Below are 19066 nucleotides of genomic sequence, written 5' to 3' on the forward strand. Positions count from 1 at the left end.
TCACTCCGGTTGGCGGTGCGCTCTCTCCTGAGGCCCCGCCGTTATACCCTCAGGCGTCTGATGCAGGTGCTGGGTCAAATGGTGGCTGTTCCCTTTGCCCAGTTCCATCTACGTCCTCTGCAGCTGGACATTCTCCACTGTTGGGACAAGCGGCCTTCCTCCTTACAGAGGTTAGTGGCTCTGTCGCCACGGACCAGGAGCTCTCTTCAGTGGTGGCTTCGACCCCTCTCCCTGTCCCAAGGGCGCTCTTTCCTGACTCCGTTCTGGGTGATTCTCACCACGGATGCCAGCCTATCCGGCTGGGGAGCGGTACATTTCCACCACAGAGCACAGGGCACTTCGGCTCCGTCCGAGTCAGCCCTTTCAATCAATGTGCTGGAAACCAGAGCTGTGCTTCTAGCTCTCCTAGCCTTTCACCACCTGTTGGCGGGCAGGCACATTCGAGGCCAGTCAGACAACGCGACAGCGGTTGCCTTCATCAATCACCAAGGCGGGACACGCAGCCGCCTGGCAATGTTGGAGGTCCAACGCATTCTTCAATGGGCGGAGGACTCCAAGTCCACCATATCCGCAGTCCACATCCCTGGCGTAGAAAACTGGGAGGCAGATTATCTCAGCCGTCAATCCGTAGATGGTGGCGAGTGGTCCCTGCACCCGGCAGTGTTTCAGTCAACTGCCGCAAGTGGGGCACTCCGGACGTGGACCTAATGGCATCCCGTCACAACAACAAGGTTCCAACAAGCCGGTTTACGTGGCTCGCTCCCACGATCCTCAGGCCTTCGCCGCGGACGCTCTGGTTTAAGACTGGTCCCAGTTTCGTCTGTCCTATGTGTTTCCCCCTCTAGCTCTCTTGCCCAGAGTCCTGCGCAAGATCAGAATGGAGGGCCGTCGAGTCATCCGGACCTGCTCCAACTGTCCGTGGAGATGCCGTGGCATCTTCCAGACCGTCCAGACCTGCTCTCGCAAGGTCCGTTTTTCCGCCCGAATTCTGCGGCACTCAAATTGACGGCGTGGCTCTTGAGTCCTTTTGATTTTGATGGCTTCTGGTATTCCTCCTGAAGTCATCTCCACTATGACTCGGGCCCGTAAGTCTTCCTCCGTCAAGATCTATCATAGGACTTGGAAAACTTTCCTGTCCTGGTGTCGCTCTTCCGGCCATTCTCCTTGGCCATTCTCGTTGCCGACCCTTCTGTCTTTTTTACAGTCCGGTCTGCAGCTAGGACTGCTCAACTCTCTCAAGGGACAAGTCTCAGCTCTATCAGTGCTGTTCCAGCGGCGTCTCGCCCGGCTGGCTCAGGTCCGCACCTTCATGCAAGGTGTGTCTTACATCATTCCGCCTTACCGGCGGCCCTTGGATCCCTGTGACCTTAACTTGGTCCTCACGGTATTGCAGAAACCCCCTTTCGAGCCCCTTAGGGAGGTTTCTTTGTATCGTCTTTCTCAAAAGGTGGCCTTTCTAGTTGCCATAACTTCTCTCAGGAGAGTCTCTGATTTGGCTGCGCTCTCCTCGGAGTCACCTTTTTTTGGTTTTTCACCAAGACAAGGTAGTTCTCCGTTCGACCCCGGACTTTCATCCTAAGGTGGTCTCTCCCTTCCACCTTAACCAGGATATTTCCTTGCCTTCCTTCTGTCCGGCCCCTGTTCATCGCTTTGAGAAAGCGCTGCATACTCTAGATCTGGTGCGTGCTCTCTGGATCTATGTGTCTCGCACCGCTGCGCTTAGGCGGTGCACCTCTCTTTTTGTGCTAACCACAGGGCGGCGCAAGGGTCTCTCTGCTTCTAAGCCGACCTTGGCCCGTTGGATTAGATCGACCATTTCGGACGCCTACCAGAGTTCTCAGGTGCATCCCCCGCCGGGGATCAAAGCACACTCGACCAGAGCTGTCGGTGCCTCTTGGGCTTTTAGGCACCAGGCTACGGCTCAACAAGTCTGTCAGGCTGCCACTTGGACTATCATTCCATGAAAAAATAATGATATATTTTCTCCAAATAAGAGAGTACACAGTCCAATTCACATACAAATTAATATTTTATTGTATATCAGCATAACAAAAAACACCACACTAATAAAAGAGATGCATACAGAAAGAAGTAAAAATAGGACCGGCAGCATACAAAAAATGGCATCAAAAGTTTTTTATCACCATCCAGGTTAAAGTGACTTATGCTTAGAGTATCAATTCAAGTAATGCAGGATAAAAACACCCACTCCAAATAAAGTGCATATAGTGCCCGATTGCACATGCGTCACTAATGAGGTAGATAGGTAAATAGGATCCAGCACTACTATGAAATAACCTGCTTGTCATTCCAGAAAGTAACAAGTCATTGGCTGCCACCTCCCGCTGGTACTACAAAATGGTAAACAGAGTAAATTTACATGCGCTATAATACGCGTGTCCGAATCAGCATGTAAGCTTATCATACCGTACACCATTCCTCCAAAGTATAGGTAGATAGATAATACCGCATGTAAGATGAAACACGTGTACGGCTACGCTCACGCTGTCAACTCATGACACACGTAATACTGCGCACCTCAATTATAAAGTCGGAATGAAGAGATAATTTACCTGCACGGAGGATGTATAAGTGCTGTGGTCCCACAAACAACCCGACGCGCGTTTCGCACCCGGCTTCGACGGGGGGCGTGCCGGGCAAGAGGAAGCATGAGAATTAAATACCAATATTCCACCAATCGGAGGAACAGCAGCGCTCACACGGCCTTTTGCCGCCCGATTCAAAAAGAACGTCCTGTCAGGCGGCCCTGGGACGCAACCTGCGTGTCAAGCACCGGAAGTTGTGCAACAACGCAGGTCGGTCCCATAATATGCGCCCTTCATTTGGTTCCGGGAGAATCAAAGCCATGCGAGCGCATACCCCCGATGGTATATGTGGATCTAAAAGTGTGAGGATGTAGATCTTATGATATGAACAGGGTGCCGGACTCCAAACAGCTACGAGGCAAATACCCCTTGTAGAATTACCCACAAGATATATATAGATATATATGCATACATTGAATCATCCGAGATGTGCACACTACCGGCCACTATAGTATAAAACGGGCCACAAATCTACAAGATATTCGCAGACCATAACCCATATGCGGCACAAGGTCGACCTGTATAGGATAAATAATAATAATGTGCACATCTCCGAGAATACATACACACAGCTGGTAATGCATAACATTAATAAGATCACAGCACAGTTGGGTGCATATTGAAGAATTATGATCCAAGTCGTCTGAAAAAATCACAACCCACATGCGACATGACATATTATCCAGATGTTCCGGCTATTTCTTCAAGTTAGGATGGAATTATCCTCTGAGGGTGGGGATATTAGGATAAAGTAATGTCTACAAGGGGATTTGTGATAATTCGGACTATTAACATTTATTGGATCCAAACATTGTTTGACTCAATATGACGTTTGTGACAATGTTACATCTAAGTATGGTCTATATTTAAAAGTCCTTGTGGACAATATCGGACTGTGACTGTCTGTCCTTCTTACCCTGAGGGAAAATCGGGATCTATTGAGTGCTGTGATCTTATTAATGTTATGCATTACCAGCTGTGTGTATCCTATTTACTGGATCCTATTTACCTATCTACCTCATTAGTGACGCATGTGCAATCGGGCACTATATGCACTTTATTTGGAGTGGGTGTTTTTATCCTGCATTACTTGAATTGACACTCTAAGCATATGTCACTTTAACCTGGATGGTGATAAAAAACTTTTGATGCCATTTTTTGTATGCTGCCGGTCCTATTTTTACTTCTTTCTGTATGCATCTCTTTTATTAGTGTGGTGTTTTTTGTTATGCTGATATACAATAAAATATTAATTTGTATATGAATTGGACTGTGTACTCTCTTATTTGGAGAAAATATATCATTATTTTTTCATGGAATGATAACCTATGTGTATGGGAGTGTCCGCATATGTATTGACCGCCTTTGAAAATAATGCCACTTGGACTAGCCTGCATACCTTTTCGAAGCACTACCAAGTGCATGCTCATGCTTCGGCAGATGCGAGCTTGGGCAGACGCATCCTTCAGGCGGCTGTCACCCACTTGTGAAGTTAGGCTCCACCTACTTCTTAGTTTTTTCTGTTTATTCCCACCCAGGGACAGCTTTGGAACGTCCCATGGTCTGAGTCTCCCAAAGGAACGATAAAGAAAAAGAGAATTTTGTTACTTACCGTAAATTCTTTTTCTTATAGTTCCGTATTGGGAGACCCAGCTCCCTCCCTGTTGCCTGTTGGCAATTTTCTTGTTCCGTGTGTTATCACCGGCTGTTGTCGTGGACAGAGTCTCCGGTTGTTCCGGTTCTTACTCGGTTCTACTTGTGGGTGGCTATTCTCCTTCAGCTTTTGCACTAAACTGGCTAGGACTGGCTACCAGGGGGTGTATAAGCTCAGAGGGAGGAGCTACACTTTTAAGTGTAGTACTTTGTGTGTCCTCCGGAGGCAGAAGCTAAACACCCATGGTCTGGGTCTCCCAATACAGAACTATAAGAAAAAGAATTTACGGTAAGTAACAAAATTCTCTTTTTTTCCATTTTACATTTTTTCCAGCAGTAAATTTACAGCTGCATTAAAATACATAATGCAAAGTAAAATCAAGCAGTAGTGCACATGCTTGACCACTAATCCATTCACTCACCCCCTGACAAGCGCTGTGTTTGGCTTTTTCTGGCACCCCAAAGAGAATGAATGGACCGTATAAGGCATGCACGCTGCCATTCCAGGAATAAAAGTGATCCGAAAAGAGGAGGGGAGCCAGCACTGCTTATGAATGGCATGCAACAATGAGAAAATAAAAAGTGTAATATTCACAAATTCATTCCTACTGTAACAATTCAATGAGATTTTTTGCAAATGATTGATCAATGATTTGAGCCCCCCTGCCCCATCACGGCAAATCTCTATAGGGGGGTCCCTACACTATGTTATAAATTATTATTGTACCATAAGGTCTCATATAATGAGCAGGACGATATAAGAGACCTTATGGTATGATAATAATTTATAACATAGTGTAGGGACCCCCCTATAGAGATTTGCCGTGACTGGGCAGGGGGGCTCAAATCATTGATCAATCATTTGCAAAAAATCTCATTGAATTGTTACAGTAGGAATAAATTTGTGAATATTACACTTTTTTTCTTCATCGTTCCTTATGGGAGGCCCAGACCATGGGTGTATAGCTTCTGCCTCCGGAGGACACACAAAGTACTACACTCAAACGTGTAGCTCCTCCCTCCTAGCATATACACCCCCTGGTAGCCAGTCCTAGCCAGTTTCAATGCTTTGTGTTCAGGAGGTCACACACACACATGCATTCTCTGATTTTTGATTTTTTATTTTTTGGATTTCAAAGATTTGGAAGCAAAGCGGGTCCAGTCTGGACTCCCGGCATGTCCCTTCTCACCCCACTGTGTCGGCGGTGCTGTTAAGGTTGATTTTACAAGGCTGGAGCCTTCACATGCCGCGCTCCTTCACCATCCCCTGGGGCTCTGGCTTGAAGTGGGAGCCATCACGGTTCTCACTGCTTTGCAGGAGACCGGTCTCCATCCGCAGCCCTTTCAGGATCCTGCCGGACGGAGCGCTCACCTCCCAGGGACCTGGCACCTGCGTCTCACAAGCTAAGTACTGAGACGTTTTTACCACAGAAAGTGGTCTTTCCAGGGGTCCCTTGTACTTTATTTATTGGGGAGAGTGTGTTATATGACTGTGTTAACATTTCCGGCCGGTTCTCCAGTTTTCACTGGAGAACCGCGTCGATGGTGCCTGCACGCTGGCCGCATGTTTAAATCTGGGCCCCGGCTTCGCCTGAGGCCTAGTTTCGGTTTCACTGCCCCTGCATGTCAGTCATGCAGAGGGACAGTGCGGCTCCGCCCAGCGGCTGTTCAGCACAGGGAACGGACACTCCTCACTGAGGAAAGATTCCCTCCCCTGTATACCTCATTTGCCCGCTCTCAGAGTAGGCCCCGCCCCCTCTCCTCGCTCCGGTTGCCATTTTCTCAGCGTTCTCAATGTCTGCATAGGCACAGAGATACCACATTGTGACAAATGGGGGCCTGGGCTGGGGGACTAGAGGGCACAGAAATGTATGTTAAACGGTCTGGCAAGCCACAACCTCCGGTTGTGCAGCTGCTTATATTCTCTGTTTATATACTCTGCTGGGGGTCATTCTGGACAGAGCCCCCACTTCTGCAGCATGTCTCACATCAGAGCAAGGCTGCAAGGCTGTTCTTAATATGCACTGCATGTAGACTCGTACTGCCTGTACCGAGCACATAAACACAGTGGTCCCTCAGCCTGGAGGCTCATCAGTGGTCCCTACAGCTGCGGTGGTGCTGAGCATGCATTAGCCCCCTTCTCAGGGCGCTTCTGCTGCTACGGCTCGCTCAGCAAAGCTCACAAAGGACTCTTCATCTGGTCTCAGACCCCGTCCTCCTAAAATGGAGACGCAGGGTCCCCTGTCCTTCCCCGTCCCGCAGCTCTGATTCACGAGCTGACTCACTGGACGAGGAGGATGTCTTTACTAGGGGCTCGGACGCTACTTCATGTACCATTGATCTGTCCGAAGGTGATGCAGATGCTAATGATTTGATTGCGTCCATTATATTTGTACTGGACCTCAATCCGCCTGTATCAGGGGAGCATCCCCCTCTGGCAGAAAGGCATCAGTATACCTTAAAGAGAACAAGGAGTGTGTTCCTTAACCACTCCAGTTTTCAGCCCACTGTGACCAAGCCCAGAGTCTGTCCTGACAGATGCTCCCAAAAGCGTGGTTCTGATGACTGTTTCCCCCTTCCACCAGAGGTGGTCAAGGAGTGGGCTCATTCACCAAGGGTGGTCCCTCCGGTGTCTAGACTTTCAGCCCGGATAGTTGTATCAGTGGCTGACGGCACCTCTCTAAGGATCCCACTGTACATTAATTCTGTACTGGACCTCAATCCGCCAGTATCAGAGGAGCAACCCTCTCTGGCAAAAAGGCACCAGTTTACCTTGCCTAAGAGAACAAGGAGTGTGTTCCTTAACCACTCCAGTTTTCAGGCCACTGTGACCAAGCCCAGGGTCTGCTCTGTCAAACGCTTCCCAAAGCGTGGTTCTGATGACAGTTTTCCCTTTCCACCAGAGGTGGTCAAGGAGTGGGCTCATTCACCAAAGGTGGTCCCTCCGGTGTTTAGACTCTCAGCCCGGACCGTTGTATCAGTGGCTGATGGCTCCTCACTTAAGGTTTTGCTGTCCGCCAGGTTGTCCTTCTGGCCAAATCTGTATGGAGGCGGCAGGGGCCTCGTTCTCCCCAGCTTTTGCAGCAGTGCGGGCTTTCAAAGCCATCTCTGCTTCTCTAGAGGAGATGCATTCCCTCACAGGGACTCTATGCCCGAAATGGTTGCCTTAACTTCCAGACTTCAGTCTTTTCATCCTATGCCATGTCTGCCATGCTGGACACTCTCACCGCACTGCGGTGGCCTCGGCTAATTTCCTCGCTATCCGCAGGCTCCTGTGGCTTCGGAAGTGGAAAGCAGATGCTTCTAAAGAAGTTCCTTGCTGGGCTCCCTTTTGCTGGGACCAGACTATTCGGGAACAACTGGATGAAATTATTAAGGAAGCTCTTGGCGGGAAGAGTTCTTCATGCCACAAACCTAAACCAGGAAACCTGTCCAGGGCAGGAATCAGTCGAGGTTTCGTTCTTTTCGTTCCTCCATCTGATCGTTCTCTAAGCCCTCGGCCTCGTCCACTAGCTCAGCCAAGGATCGTAAACCCAAATAGCGCACGAAGCCGCGTCCTCAGAAGACCGCAGGAGCTGCTGCCACTAAGTCAGCCTCCTCCTGGCTATCTGGCCACGCCAGCAACGTCCTTGGTCGGTGGCAGGCTCTCCCACTTTGGCGACGTATGGTTTTAACACGTCTCCGATCAGTGGGTGCTTGATACCATCTCCCACGGCTACATGATAGAATTCTATCCAGCCCGCCAAACAGATTTTTTCTGTCAACTCCCCCCTGCTCCAAGGCCGCCGCCTTCTCACAGGCTGTGGCATTCTTGCAGGCCAATGGAGTAATTGTACCGGTTCCCGACTGGGAACGGTTCTGAGATTTCTGCATAAATCTATTCCTAGTCCCCGAAGAGGGCGGTGCCTTCCGACCTGGATCTCAAGCATGTTCAGGTGCGGCATTTTCGCATGGAGTCTCTGCGATCAATCAATGACCCAAGGAGATTCCCTAGCATCCATCGACATCAGAGATGCCTATCTGCATGTGCCAATCGCAGTTTCACACCAGCGTTGGCTACGTTTTGCAATCGGAGTGGTCCAATTCGTGGCTCTTCCCTTGGGGTTAGCCACGGCACCTCGAGTATTCTCAAGGTCGGGGCAGCTGTGATTGCGGTCCTGCACCTCTAGGGGTTGGCAGTGATCCTTTTGTCCTGGACGGCCTTCTAGTCTGGGCTTCATCCAGTGCAGACTGTTAGCGGAGTGCCTCGCTTACTCTCTCCACTCTAACCAATTCGGGTGGCTTGTCATTTTGTCCAAGTCCACTTTGACTTCGACCCAGAAGTTCATGTACCCAGGGACGCAATTCGAGACTCTGTCGGCACTTGTGAAGCTGCCCTTAGTCAAACAGCAGTCCCTCCGCTGGCGGTCGACTTCGTTCCATCAGGCACCTAATACAGGTGCTGGATCAGATGGTGGCGTCAATGGAAGCGATTCCCTTGCCCAGTTCCATCTGCGTCCTCTGCGGCTGGATATTTTCCGCTGTTGGAACAAGTGGACTTCCTCCTTCCATGGGGTGGTGGCTTCGCCACAGACCAGGGGCTCGTTTCAGTGGTGGCTTCGGCCCCTCTGTCTCAGGGACGCTCCTTCCTGGCCCCGTCCTGGGTGATCCTCACCAGGATGCTAGTCTATCCGGCTGGGGAGCAGTATATCTCCACCATGGAGCGCAGGGCACTTGGACTCTGTCTGAATCAGCCCTCTGGATCAATGTGCTGGAAATCAGAGCTGTGTTTCTAGCTCTCTAAGCCTTTCACCATCTGTTGGCGGCCAGGCACATTCGAGTCCAGTCAGACAACGCTACAGCGTTTGCCTCCATCAACCTCCAGGGCGGGACACTCAGCCGCCTGGCAATGTTGGAGGTTCATCGCATTCTTCAGTGGACGGAGGACTCCTAGTCCACCATATCCGCAGCCCACATCCCAGACGTGGAAAACTGGGAGGCAGATTATCTCAGCCATCAAACCGTGGCTCCACGATCCTCGTCCCTCTCGTGTGTGTGTGTGTAGCGCCTCGTCCTTCTCGTGTGTGTGTGTGTGTGTAGCGCCTCGTCCCTCTCGTGTGTGTGTGTGTGTGTGTGTGTGTGTGTGTGTAGCGCCTCGTCCCTCTCGTGTGTGTGTGTGTGTGTGTGTGTGTAGCACCTCGTCCCTCTCGTGTGTGTAACGCCTCGTCCCTCTCGTGTGTCTGTGTGTGTGTAGCGCCTCGTCCCTCTCGTGTGTGTGTGTGTGTGTGTGTAGCGCCTCGTCCCTCTCGTGTATGTAGCGCCTCGTCCCTCTCGTGTGTGTGTGTGTAGCGCCTCGTCCCTCTCGTGTGTGTGTGTGTAGCGCCTCGTCCCTCTCGTGTGTGTGTGTGTGTGTGTGTGTGTAGCGCCTCGTCCCTCTCGTGTGTGTGTGTGTGTGTGTAGCGCCTCGTCCCTCTCGTGTGTGTGTAGCGCCTCGTCCCTCTCCCCTGTGTGTGTGTAGCGCCTCGTCCCGTGTGTGTATATGGGCACCTTGTCTCTTTCCTGAAGCCTCCTATTCTACATTACACCTCCCCAGTGTCCCCTGCAGATGATGTGAGTGGAGTCACAGGGCAGCGCTCACTGATGGCAAATACCTGGCACTGGTAGCCAGTGTCGGCTATGGCGCCATGGCTCTCCGCTGGCCTCGGTTTCTTGCAGGAGGGCTGTGCAGCGGCGGGGGCCCCGTCTTGCGGTGGCGTCCTGTCACACTCCGGTGAGGGAATGGTCTCTGGCTCCAGCTTTCTCTTCCCCTTAGGAGACACCTGCATGGTGTGTGACGTGCAATGGCGGGAGTAGACTGGCCTCTTACATGGGGGCAGCAGAGCGACTAAAGGCTGCTCGCATTTCCTCTTCGCCATGACCGGCTCTCCCACCCGTGTGTATAGCCCGGACACTCACGTGGGTCTCATGGACTGTGTTTACCTCCTACTGGACTTTTCCTCTTGCACGATAGAGGCTGAGGTACTGAGCTGTGTGGCCATGTTCCCGCCACAGCGCGCTCTAGCGGCTCCTCCTCGCGTTACATGTAACCTATACCTGCAAGAAGCTACTGCCTGGTATCGGAGGAAACTTTATATCCGCAAGCACTATTATATAGCCGTACTTTGTGCTGCAGCTAAAGGCTAGGTTCGCACACTGCATTTTTTTGACGCTGCGTTTTTGGCCTCTAAAAACACACAAAAACGCGCCTGCGTCAAAAAACGCCTATATCCACCTCCAGGGCGGGACACTCAGCCGCCTGGCAATGTTGGAGGTTCAACGCATTCTTCAGTGGACGGAGGACTCCTAGTCCACCATATCCGCAGCCCACATCCCAGACGTGGAAAACTGGGAGGCAGATTATCTAAGCCGTCAAACCGTGGCTCCACGATCCTCAGGTTTTTGCGGAAGACGCACTGGTTCAAGTTTGGTCCCAGCTCCGTCTGTCTTACGTGTTTCACCCTCTAGCTCTTGCCCAGAGTCCTGCGCAAGATCCGAAAGGAGGGCCGTCGGGTCATTCTCATTACTCCAGACTGACCCAGGCAAGCTTGGTACCCTGACCTGCTCCATCTGTCCGTAGAGGTGCCATGGCATCTCCCGGACTGTCCAGACCTTCTCTCACGAGGTCCGTCTTTCCGCCAGAATCCTGCGGCTCTCAGATTGACGGCGTGGCTTTTGAGTCCTGGATCTTGACGACTTCTGGTATCCCTCCTGAAGTCATCTCCACTATGACTCGAGCTCGGAAGTATCCTTTGGCCTTTTGGCCTTGCCGACCCTCCTGTCTCTTCTACAGTCCGGTCTGCAGCTAGGACTATCCCTCAATTCCCTTAAGGGACAGGTCTCGGCTCTGTCAGTATTGTGCCAGCGGCGTATCGCCCGGCTGGCTCAGGTGCGCTCCTTCATGCAGGGCGCATCTCACATCATTCCGCCTTACCGGCGGCCTTTGGAGCCCTGGGACCTTAATCCGGTCCTCAGGGCTTCCGGAAACCCCCCTTTGAGCCTCTTAGGGAGGTTTCTTTGTTTCGTCTTTCACAGAAAGTGGTCTTTCTAGTGGCCATAACTTCCCTCAAGAAAGTCTCTGTTTTGGCTGCACTCTCTTCGGAGTCACCCCTTTTTTGGTTTTTCATCAAGACAAGGTGGTTCTCCGTCCGACTCCGGACTTTCTCCCTAAGGTGGTTGCTGCTTCCACCTTAACCGGGGCATTTTCCCTGCCTTCCTTTTGTCCGGCTCCTGTTCATCGCTTTGAAAAGGCGTTGCATACTCTGGATCTGGTGCGGGCGCTCCGGATCTATGTGTCTCGCACCGCTGTTCTTAGGCGGTGCACCTCTCTTTTGTGCTGACCACTGGTCAGCGTAAGGGCCTCTCGGCATCTAAGCCGACCCTGGCTCGTTGGATTAGGTCGGCCATTTCCGATACTTACCAGTGTACTCAAGTGCCTCTCCCGCCGGGGATCAAGGCACACTTGACCAGAGCTGTCGATGCCTCTTAGGCTTTCAGGCCCAGGCTACGGCTCAGCAGGTCTGTCAGACTGCCACTTGGATTAGTCTGCATACCTTTTCGAAGCACTACCAAGTGCATGCTCATGATTCGGCAGATGCGAGCTTGGGCAGACGCATCCTTCAGGCGGCTGTCGCCCATTTGTGAAGTTAGGTTTCGCCTACTTCTCAGTTTTTCTGTTTATTCCCACCCATGGACTGCTTTGGAACGTCCCATGGTCTGGGTCTCCCATAAGGAACGATGAAGAAAAAGAGAATTTTGATACTTACCGTAAATTCTTTTTCTTATAGTTCCGACATGGGAGACCCAGCACCCTCCCTGTTGCCTGTTGGCAGGTTTCTTGTTCCGTGTGTTTTCACCGGCTGTTGTTGTTGTAGACAGAGGTTCCGGTTGTTCCGGGTTTTGCTCTGTCTCTACTTGTGGGTGGATGTCCTCCTTCAGCTTTTGCACTAAACTGGCTAGGACTGGCTACCAGGGGGTGTATATGCTAGGAGGGAGGAGCTACACGTTTGAGTGTAGTACTTTGTGTGTCCTCCGGAGGCAGAAGCTATACACCCATGGTCTGGGTCTCCCATGTCGGAACTATAAGAAAAAGAATTTACGGTAAGTAACAAAATTCTCTTTATTTTCTCATTGTTGCATTCCATTCATAAGCAGTGCTGGCTCCCCTCCTCTTTTTATATAAATGTGATCCACCAGGGATAAAAGTTTTCTGATCTGCTGATCAATGCGGGTCCCAGAGGTTGGACAACACCAATAAGTAAGTTATCTCCATGTGGGACAACACTTTTGGGTAAGTGAGGGGCCAAAAGAATGTGAAAAAAAATATAGAAAGTCTAAAAAAAAAAGAAAAAAAAAAAAAAAAGCTTCTCCCATTCGGAAAATATATAGAAATTTGCATATTTGGTATCGCTATATCATAAAAGTCAGATGTTTCAAAATATAAACTTGTTTAACCCATACATTTTCTTGTTTTTCTTATAGATTTTACAGCCGTGTGATGTGTTTTTCCAAAGTATTCAGTCTAATGGAGGTCCACAGAATATAGAACTCTCAATAAAATCGCTCATGTTAAAGGTAGGCAATTTTGTTTTTGGATATACCTAATTAACACATTTAGATGTTATTTAAAGGTGCCTTGTAAGCCAACCAGTGCTGTAAATGGATTGCCTAACCATATTATCAAAACTGCTTGTGAGTTTCCCCTGTCCCCTCTGTACTTCCTGCTCCAGCGATGACTTCCTGACACGGAGGTGTGATTGGCTGCAGCAGTCATATGTCCATGTTGTGGTTCCCTCACTGGAGACTGGTGAGGAACTGATGCTGGAGGGGATTGGTAAGAGAAGTAGGACTTCCCTTGTAGGTTTATAGTTTTCTAAGCAGTTTTAACATTACATTCTAATGTCTGGAAAAATTCTCTTATAGCTGATAGCTGCCCTGTGAAACCCTACTCATGAGACCCCCACCAAACAGATCATTTTCCCAGATGATGCGGCTTGCTGTGATCATGGTGTGATAATCACTTTACTCGTTCTCTGCTCAGATTCCAGAATTTATGTGCAATTCTTTATTCTGTTTTTTTTTTCTTTTTCCCAGGTCTCACCAGTTATTATAAACACAGTGATCACCATCACATCCGCACTGTCAACATCCAGAAAAGAATCAATCAGTGAGGCCACTAGTCCAGTGCCACCAGATCTCTGGAAAAAGAAGGATTTAAAGAATTTGAAATTCTGGTTTCTTGAAGAAGAAAATGAGAAGGAAAAAAAAAATGGTGAAAAAGACCAGATAATCTTAACAGGGGAAAAATTAGACTTGAGCATCGACTCAATTGTCATAACTCTTGAAGCTGGTGTTGGCCACAGAACACTGCCTATGCTTTTAGCAAAGTCCTCATTTAAAGGAAATGTGAAGAATTGGACCACTCTTATCAACCTGTACTGCCAGCTTGAGCTAGAGGTACATATCCTATACATTCAACAATATTGATAATGGGCTTGTCCTCTGGAACATCCGAACAATCTACCCACCAACAATGCTTTATCATATAGGGCTGCTATTACTCATTAGTGAGGAAAAGCCTCAATACAGGCTTCACACAAGCAGCCACATCCCAGCTTTGTATTATATCAGTATTGAAGAGCCTTTTTAACGTTTATTTTTCCATGAGATATCAAAATCAAATCATTCTGGTTGCTGGAAATAGATTTTGAAATATATCGTAAATGTAAGTTCATTTATATGCTACAAATGGGAATTTTAGCTTAGCGACATTAAAGCGAACGAGGCTGAGCTGCTACCCTACACACAATCTATGGACAGGTATATAATTCTTTTAGAAAGAAAGCAGTCATGTTCTTTTAATCCTGAAACTCTTTCTCCCCCAAATAAATTGCTAGTATGAGGATATACATATTAATATTTTCAATATTACATACACACTCCGTTAATTGAAATTGCTTCTTTTTCTCTCAGGTCCATTACTACAATGAAATGTTTGGTGTATGGGAACCTTTGCTGGAACCTTTGGAAGTAGAGAAAAGCGATGGCTTTCGACCTTGGAGTCTTGAAGTTAAGGTAGAATTTTTACAAAGTTCATTATTAAAGTTAAATTAGAATATTTTATGAAATCCATTATCACCTGGATAAGATCTGAAAAACACAAAGTTTTGTTTTGGTGTAAAAATTATATGCTGTAGTTAAAGGGTGTCTAGTGCTTTAATATTGATGATCTGTCCTTAGAATAGATTAGCAGTACAAGTGCAACACCCAGCATCCCCACCGATCAGCTATTACTACAGTAGTGCCAACAGCGGCCGGATGTGCTTAGTTTCGGGAGGAACAGCACTGTCCATCAATGTATATTGGGAGCACAGAGGTATTGCAGATCTACACCCATTCTTTCGAATAGGTGCGGGTGGTTGGGAAGCACCTCACTGTAGTCCCTATGCATTTGACAGAGCAGCGCATAGGCCTTCAGTATCAATGTGCTAGACAACCCTTTTAATTTTTTGATATATGGAGTAGGTATGCCTCACTATTATAAGTGCTTCACATGAAATTTATGATGGCTAAAACATTTATTATTACACTAATGTAATTGTTTGTTATACGTTTTTGTTCCACTGGTATGAATGGCAGCCTAAAGTACCGTGTTTCCCCGAAAGTAAGACAGTGTCTTACATTCTTTTTACCCCCAAAAGTGCCACTATGTCTTACTTTCGGGGTATGTCTTATATTGGAAAAAATCCCACAGCAATCGCAGCAAGTCTCCATGCAATGTACCGTATGGGGACTTGCCGCGATTGCGCCCTAAGTGTACCGCAAGTTAAGGAAACTTAACCACTAGCGGCTGCACATGAGGGCACTGAGGCTGCGTGATTTTGTATGTTGTCCATGGTCCTGATGGACCACGGACAACATTACTGCAACATTTCAACATTCCTCGGTAGCCGAGCGTTCAGCTGAGCGCCAGACCGCCGGCATGTGTCAGCTCTCAGCTGAGCGCTAAGCCGCCGGCATGTCAGGGCGCTCAGCTGAGAGCTGTCACATGCCGGCGGTATGTCAGGGTGCTCAGCTGAGCGCTCGGCCGCCGGCATGTTAGGGCGCTCAGCTGAGCGCTCGGCCGCCGGCATGTCAGGGCTCTCAGCTGAGCGCTCGGCCGCTGTAACTGTACTGTAAAGAAGAAAAAAAATAAATAAATTTTGACTACGTCTTACTTTCGGGGTATGTCTTACATTAGCCGACCCCCCCAAAACCCCCACTACGTCTTACTATCGGGGGTGTCTTACTATCGGGGAAACACGGTATATCCCTCAATAGAAATTGATGTGATGCAGTCCCAACAAGAAGCTTTTAGCTTGCCATGGATGATGAGTGACTAATAGACCAAAGCCTGTAGCATGTATTACAGCGGTTTCATTTATATCCTGAGGTACTGTAAAGTACACCACCTTTTCAACCTTTGATAACAATAATATTTGTTCTAGATGAAAAAGAAATTGAGAAAAGAAACTTGTGAAATAGATGGAGAAGAGGAGAACTACAAGATTCCGGACTATGTTACAGCTATAAACATTTTCTCCAAAGACCAGCTAAACATCACACTGTCTAAATGTGGGATTGTAACACTGACTAACCTAGGACAGGTAAGAAGTTCAATAAATCAGAATGTCAGGTGATGACAGCTATCCTCTAAAGGTGCACTTACACCTACCGATGCGCATGGTTTTAAATGATCGGAAAAACGTGTTTGTTGGTTAGTGGTAATTAATAGCCTGTTTATACAGGCAGATGACACTTTAGATGTGCCTAGAATGGCCTATAATTGTTCAATGTGCCTAGTCTGCAATTTTACTTTGCAACACAGGTCCTGTTTAAACAGTACAATGTGCTGCTGAGATTGATCTTTTGGGCATTTTGCCAACTCGTCGGGTGCCAAGTGGCCTGTTTACACTGCCCAATTATCCACAAAAGAGTTTTCCTAGAAACGTTCCTATAAACTGAAGGGCAGATTAGTATTATCCTGTCTCCTCTTCAATAATCATGTGGTATAAATGTAACTTTAGACTCCTTAGTTATTATGCAGGTTAATCTGATGTGATTTTGTTCACTAAAGGATAGGAGCCAAGTGGCCGCTTGGCCCTGAGTATCACTGACAAGTAAACATCCACACTTGCTTTTTTAACACTGGAGATATTTGGGTTTCATTGGATTGCGCTAGAAGACTTCAGATCAACCAACAAGTAACTGTATAGGTGGTCTGTCTGTCAATGTATTAAAATCAATCTTGATCACCCTTCAAGAGTAACTGCGGTTGGACACCTAATGTGTTTACATGGAATCTGTCATCAAGTTTTCTTTATTGTTCCTTTGGGAGACCCAGACCATGGGTGTTTAGCTTCTGCCTCCGGAGGACACACAAAGTACTACACTTAAAAGTGTAGCTCCTCCCTCCGAGCTTATACACCCCCTGGTGAGCAGACCCAGCCAGTTTATCGCTTTGTGTTCAGGAGGCATACATCCACACATGCATTCTCATATGATTTTTTCCTTTTTGGAATGAGATTGAAGAAGTGCGGGTCGACGTCTGGACCCCCGGCATGTCCCTTCTCACCCCACTGTGTCGGCGGTGTTGTAAGGTTGATTTCCAAGGCTGGAGCCTTACATGCCGTGCTCCTTCACCATCCCTCCTGGGCTCTGGCTTGAAGTGGGAGCCAGCATGGTCTCCATGCCTGGCAGGCGACCGGTCTCCATCCGCAGCCCTTCAGGACCCTGCTGGACCGGAGCACTCATCCCCAGGGACCTGGCCCTGCGTCTCAGCAGCTAAGTACCTGAGACGTTTATATATTGGGGGTCCCTGTGCTTTATTGTTTGAGGAGAGTGTGCTTACTGTATTTATTGTCATTTCCGGCGGGTTCTCTAGCTGTCGCCCGAGAACCGCGCCGATGGTGCCTGCGCGTCTGCCTCGCCGCTCAAATTTAGGCCCCGGCTTTGCCGGAGGCCTAGTTTCTGTTCACTGCCCTCGCATGTCACTCATGCAGAGGGACAGGCTCGGCTCCTCCCGCCAGCCGTTCTGCACAGGGGAGGGACACTCCCCACTGCTGTGCGTGTCTCCTCCCCTGTAGGTCTCTATGGCCCCCCAGATCCCGCTCTCCAAGCCAAGTCCCGCCCCCTCTCTTCGCTCCGGCGGCCATTTTCTCAGACAGAGTTCACTCGGCGCTGGTCTGCACTCTGCATCCCTGCTGAGGTGCTGTGCTTGGGGATCCGGGCTTCGGGATCTGGAGGGCACACAACACCGCTCCAGCGATCTGGTAAGCCACAACCGGTCTCTGGTTGTGGACCTCTGTATATACTCTCTGGGGTTCATTCTCTTGCAGAGCCCCCACTCCAGCAGCATGTCTCACACGAGGAGCAAGGCTCCAAAGCTTTATACTGTATGCGCTGCATGTAAGCTCCTGCTGCCTGAACCGAGCACCTATCCACATTGTGATGTCTGCTCTAACTTGGCGGTGCCACAGCCTGGAGTCTCACCCCCAGTGGTCTCTCAGGCTGCTCCTGCACCTGTGGCTGAACCCCCGGATTGGGTAGAATCTTTTTCTAGGTCTATCTCCCAGTCTTTTGCTGAGTCCATGGGACTTCTGTCCAGGACTTTGATGAATATGCATCAGCCCCCTTCACAGGGTGCCTCTACTGCTAAGGGTCCCTTAGGACCGGAGCTCACAGAGGATTCATCATCAGGGCCCAGACCCCGTCCTCCTAAGAGGAGACGCAGAGTTTCCTCTCCCTCCTCCTCTCGCGGCTCTGATTCAAGAGCTGACTCGCAGGATGAGGAGGATGCCTTTACAGGGGGCTCGGAGGCTAACTCCATGTACCCCATTGATCTGTCCGAGGGTGACTCAGATCTTAGTGACTTGATTGCTTCTATTAATTCTGTACTAGATCTCAATCCGCCAGTATCAGAGGAGCAACCCTCTCTGGCAGAGAAGCACCAGTTTACCTCGCCTAAGAGAGCAAAGAGTGTGTTCTTTAACCACTCCAGTTTTCAGGCCGCTGTGACCAAGCCCAGGGCCTGTCCTGACAAACGCTTCCCAAAGCGTGGTTCTGATGACCGTTTTCCCTTTCCACCTGAGGTGGTCAAGGAGTGGGCTCATTCCCCAAAGGTAGACCCTCCGGTGTCTAGGCTCTCAGCCCGGACCGTTGTGTCGGTGGCTGATAGCACCTCCCTTAAGGATTCCACTGATCGTCAGATTGACCTTCTGGCCAAATCCGTGTATGAAGCGGCGGGGCCGCGTTTTCCCCGACTTTTGCAGCAGTGTGAGCTCTCAAAGCCATCTCTGCTTCTCTAGAGGAGATGCATTCCCTCACCAGGGAATCTATGCCCGAAATGGTTGCCTTAACTTCTCAAGCTTCAGCTTTTTCATCTTATGCCATGTCTGCCATGCTGGAGGCTTCTCACCGCACTGCGGTGGCTTCGGCTAATTCCCTCGTTATCCGCAGGATCTTGTGGCTTCGAGAGTGGAAGGCAGATGCTTCTTCTAAGAAATACCTTGCTGGGCTCCCTTTTGCTGGGTCCCGGCTGTTCGGAGAACAGCTGGATGAAATTATTAAGGAAGCTACTGGCGGGAAGAGTACTTCCATGCCACAAACCAAAACCAGGAAACCTGCCCAGGGTAGGAATCAGTCGAGGTTTCGCTCCTTTCGTTCCTCCAACTGGTCGTCCTCTAAGCCCTCGGCCTCGTCCGCTAGCTCAGCCAAGGACCAGAAATCCAACTGGCGCCCAAAAGCGCGTTCAC

At 49.3% G+C, this 19066-nt stretch overlaps 1 protein-coding gene across 1 annotated transcript in view; it reads left to right on the plus strand.

The window, feature by feature from the left end:
• The window catches only part of VPS13A (vacuolar protein sorting 13 homolog A), a 368017-nt gene that overhangs the window by 228379 nt on the left and 120572 nt on the right, over window positions 1-19066 (plus strand). Inside the window, exons 40-43 of the mRNA XM_075318171.1 lie at window positions 12756-12848; window positions 13368-13730; window positions 14247-14348; window positions 15761-15919. Coding sequence (XP_075174286.1) covers window positions 12756-12848; window positions 13368-13730; window positions 14247-14348; window positions 15761-15919 — 717 coding nt within the window. The remainder of the gene's footprint in view (window positions 1-12755; window positions 12849-13367; window positions 13731-14246; window positions 14349-15760; window positions 15920-19066) is intronic.

This window comes from Anomaloglossus baeobatrachus, chromosome 1 (assembly GCF_048569485.1).
Source record: "Anomaloglossus baeobatrachus isolate aAnoBae1 chromosome 1, aAnoBae1.hap1, whole genome shotgun sequence".
Taxonomy (NCBI): domain Eukaryota; kingdom Metazoa; phylum Chordata; class Amphibia; order Anura; family Aromobatidae; genus Anomaloglossus; species Anomaloglossus baeobatrachus.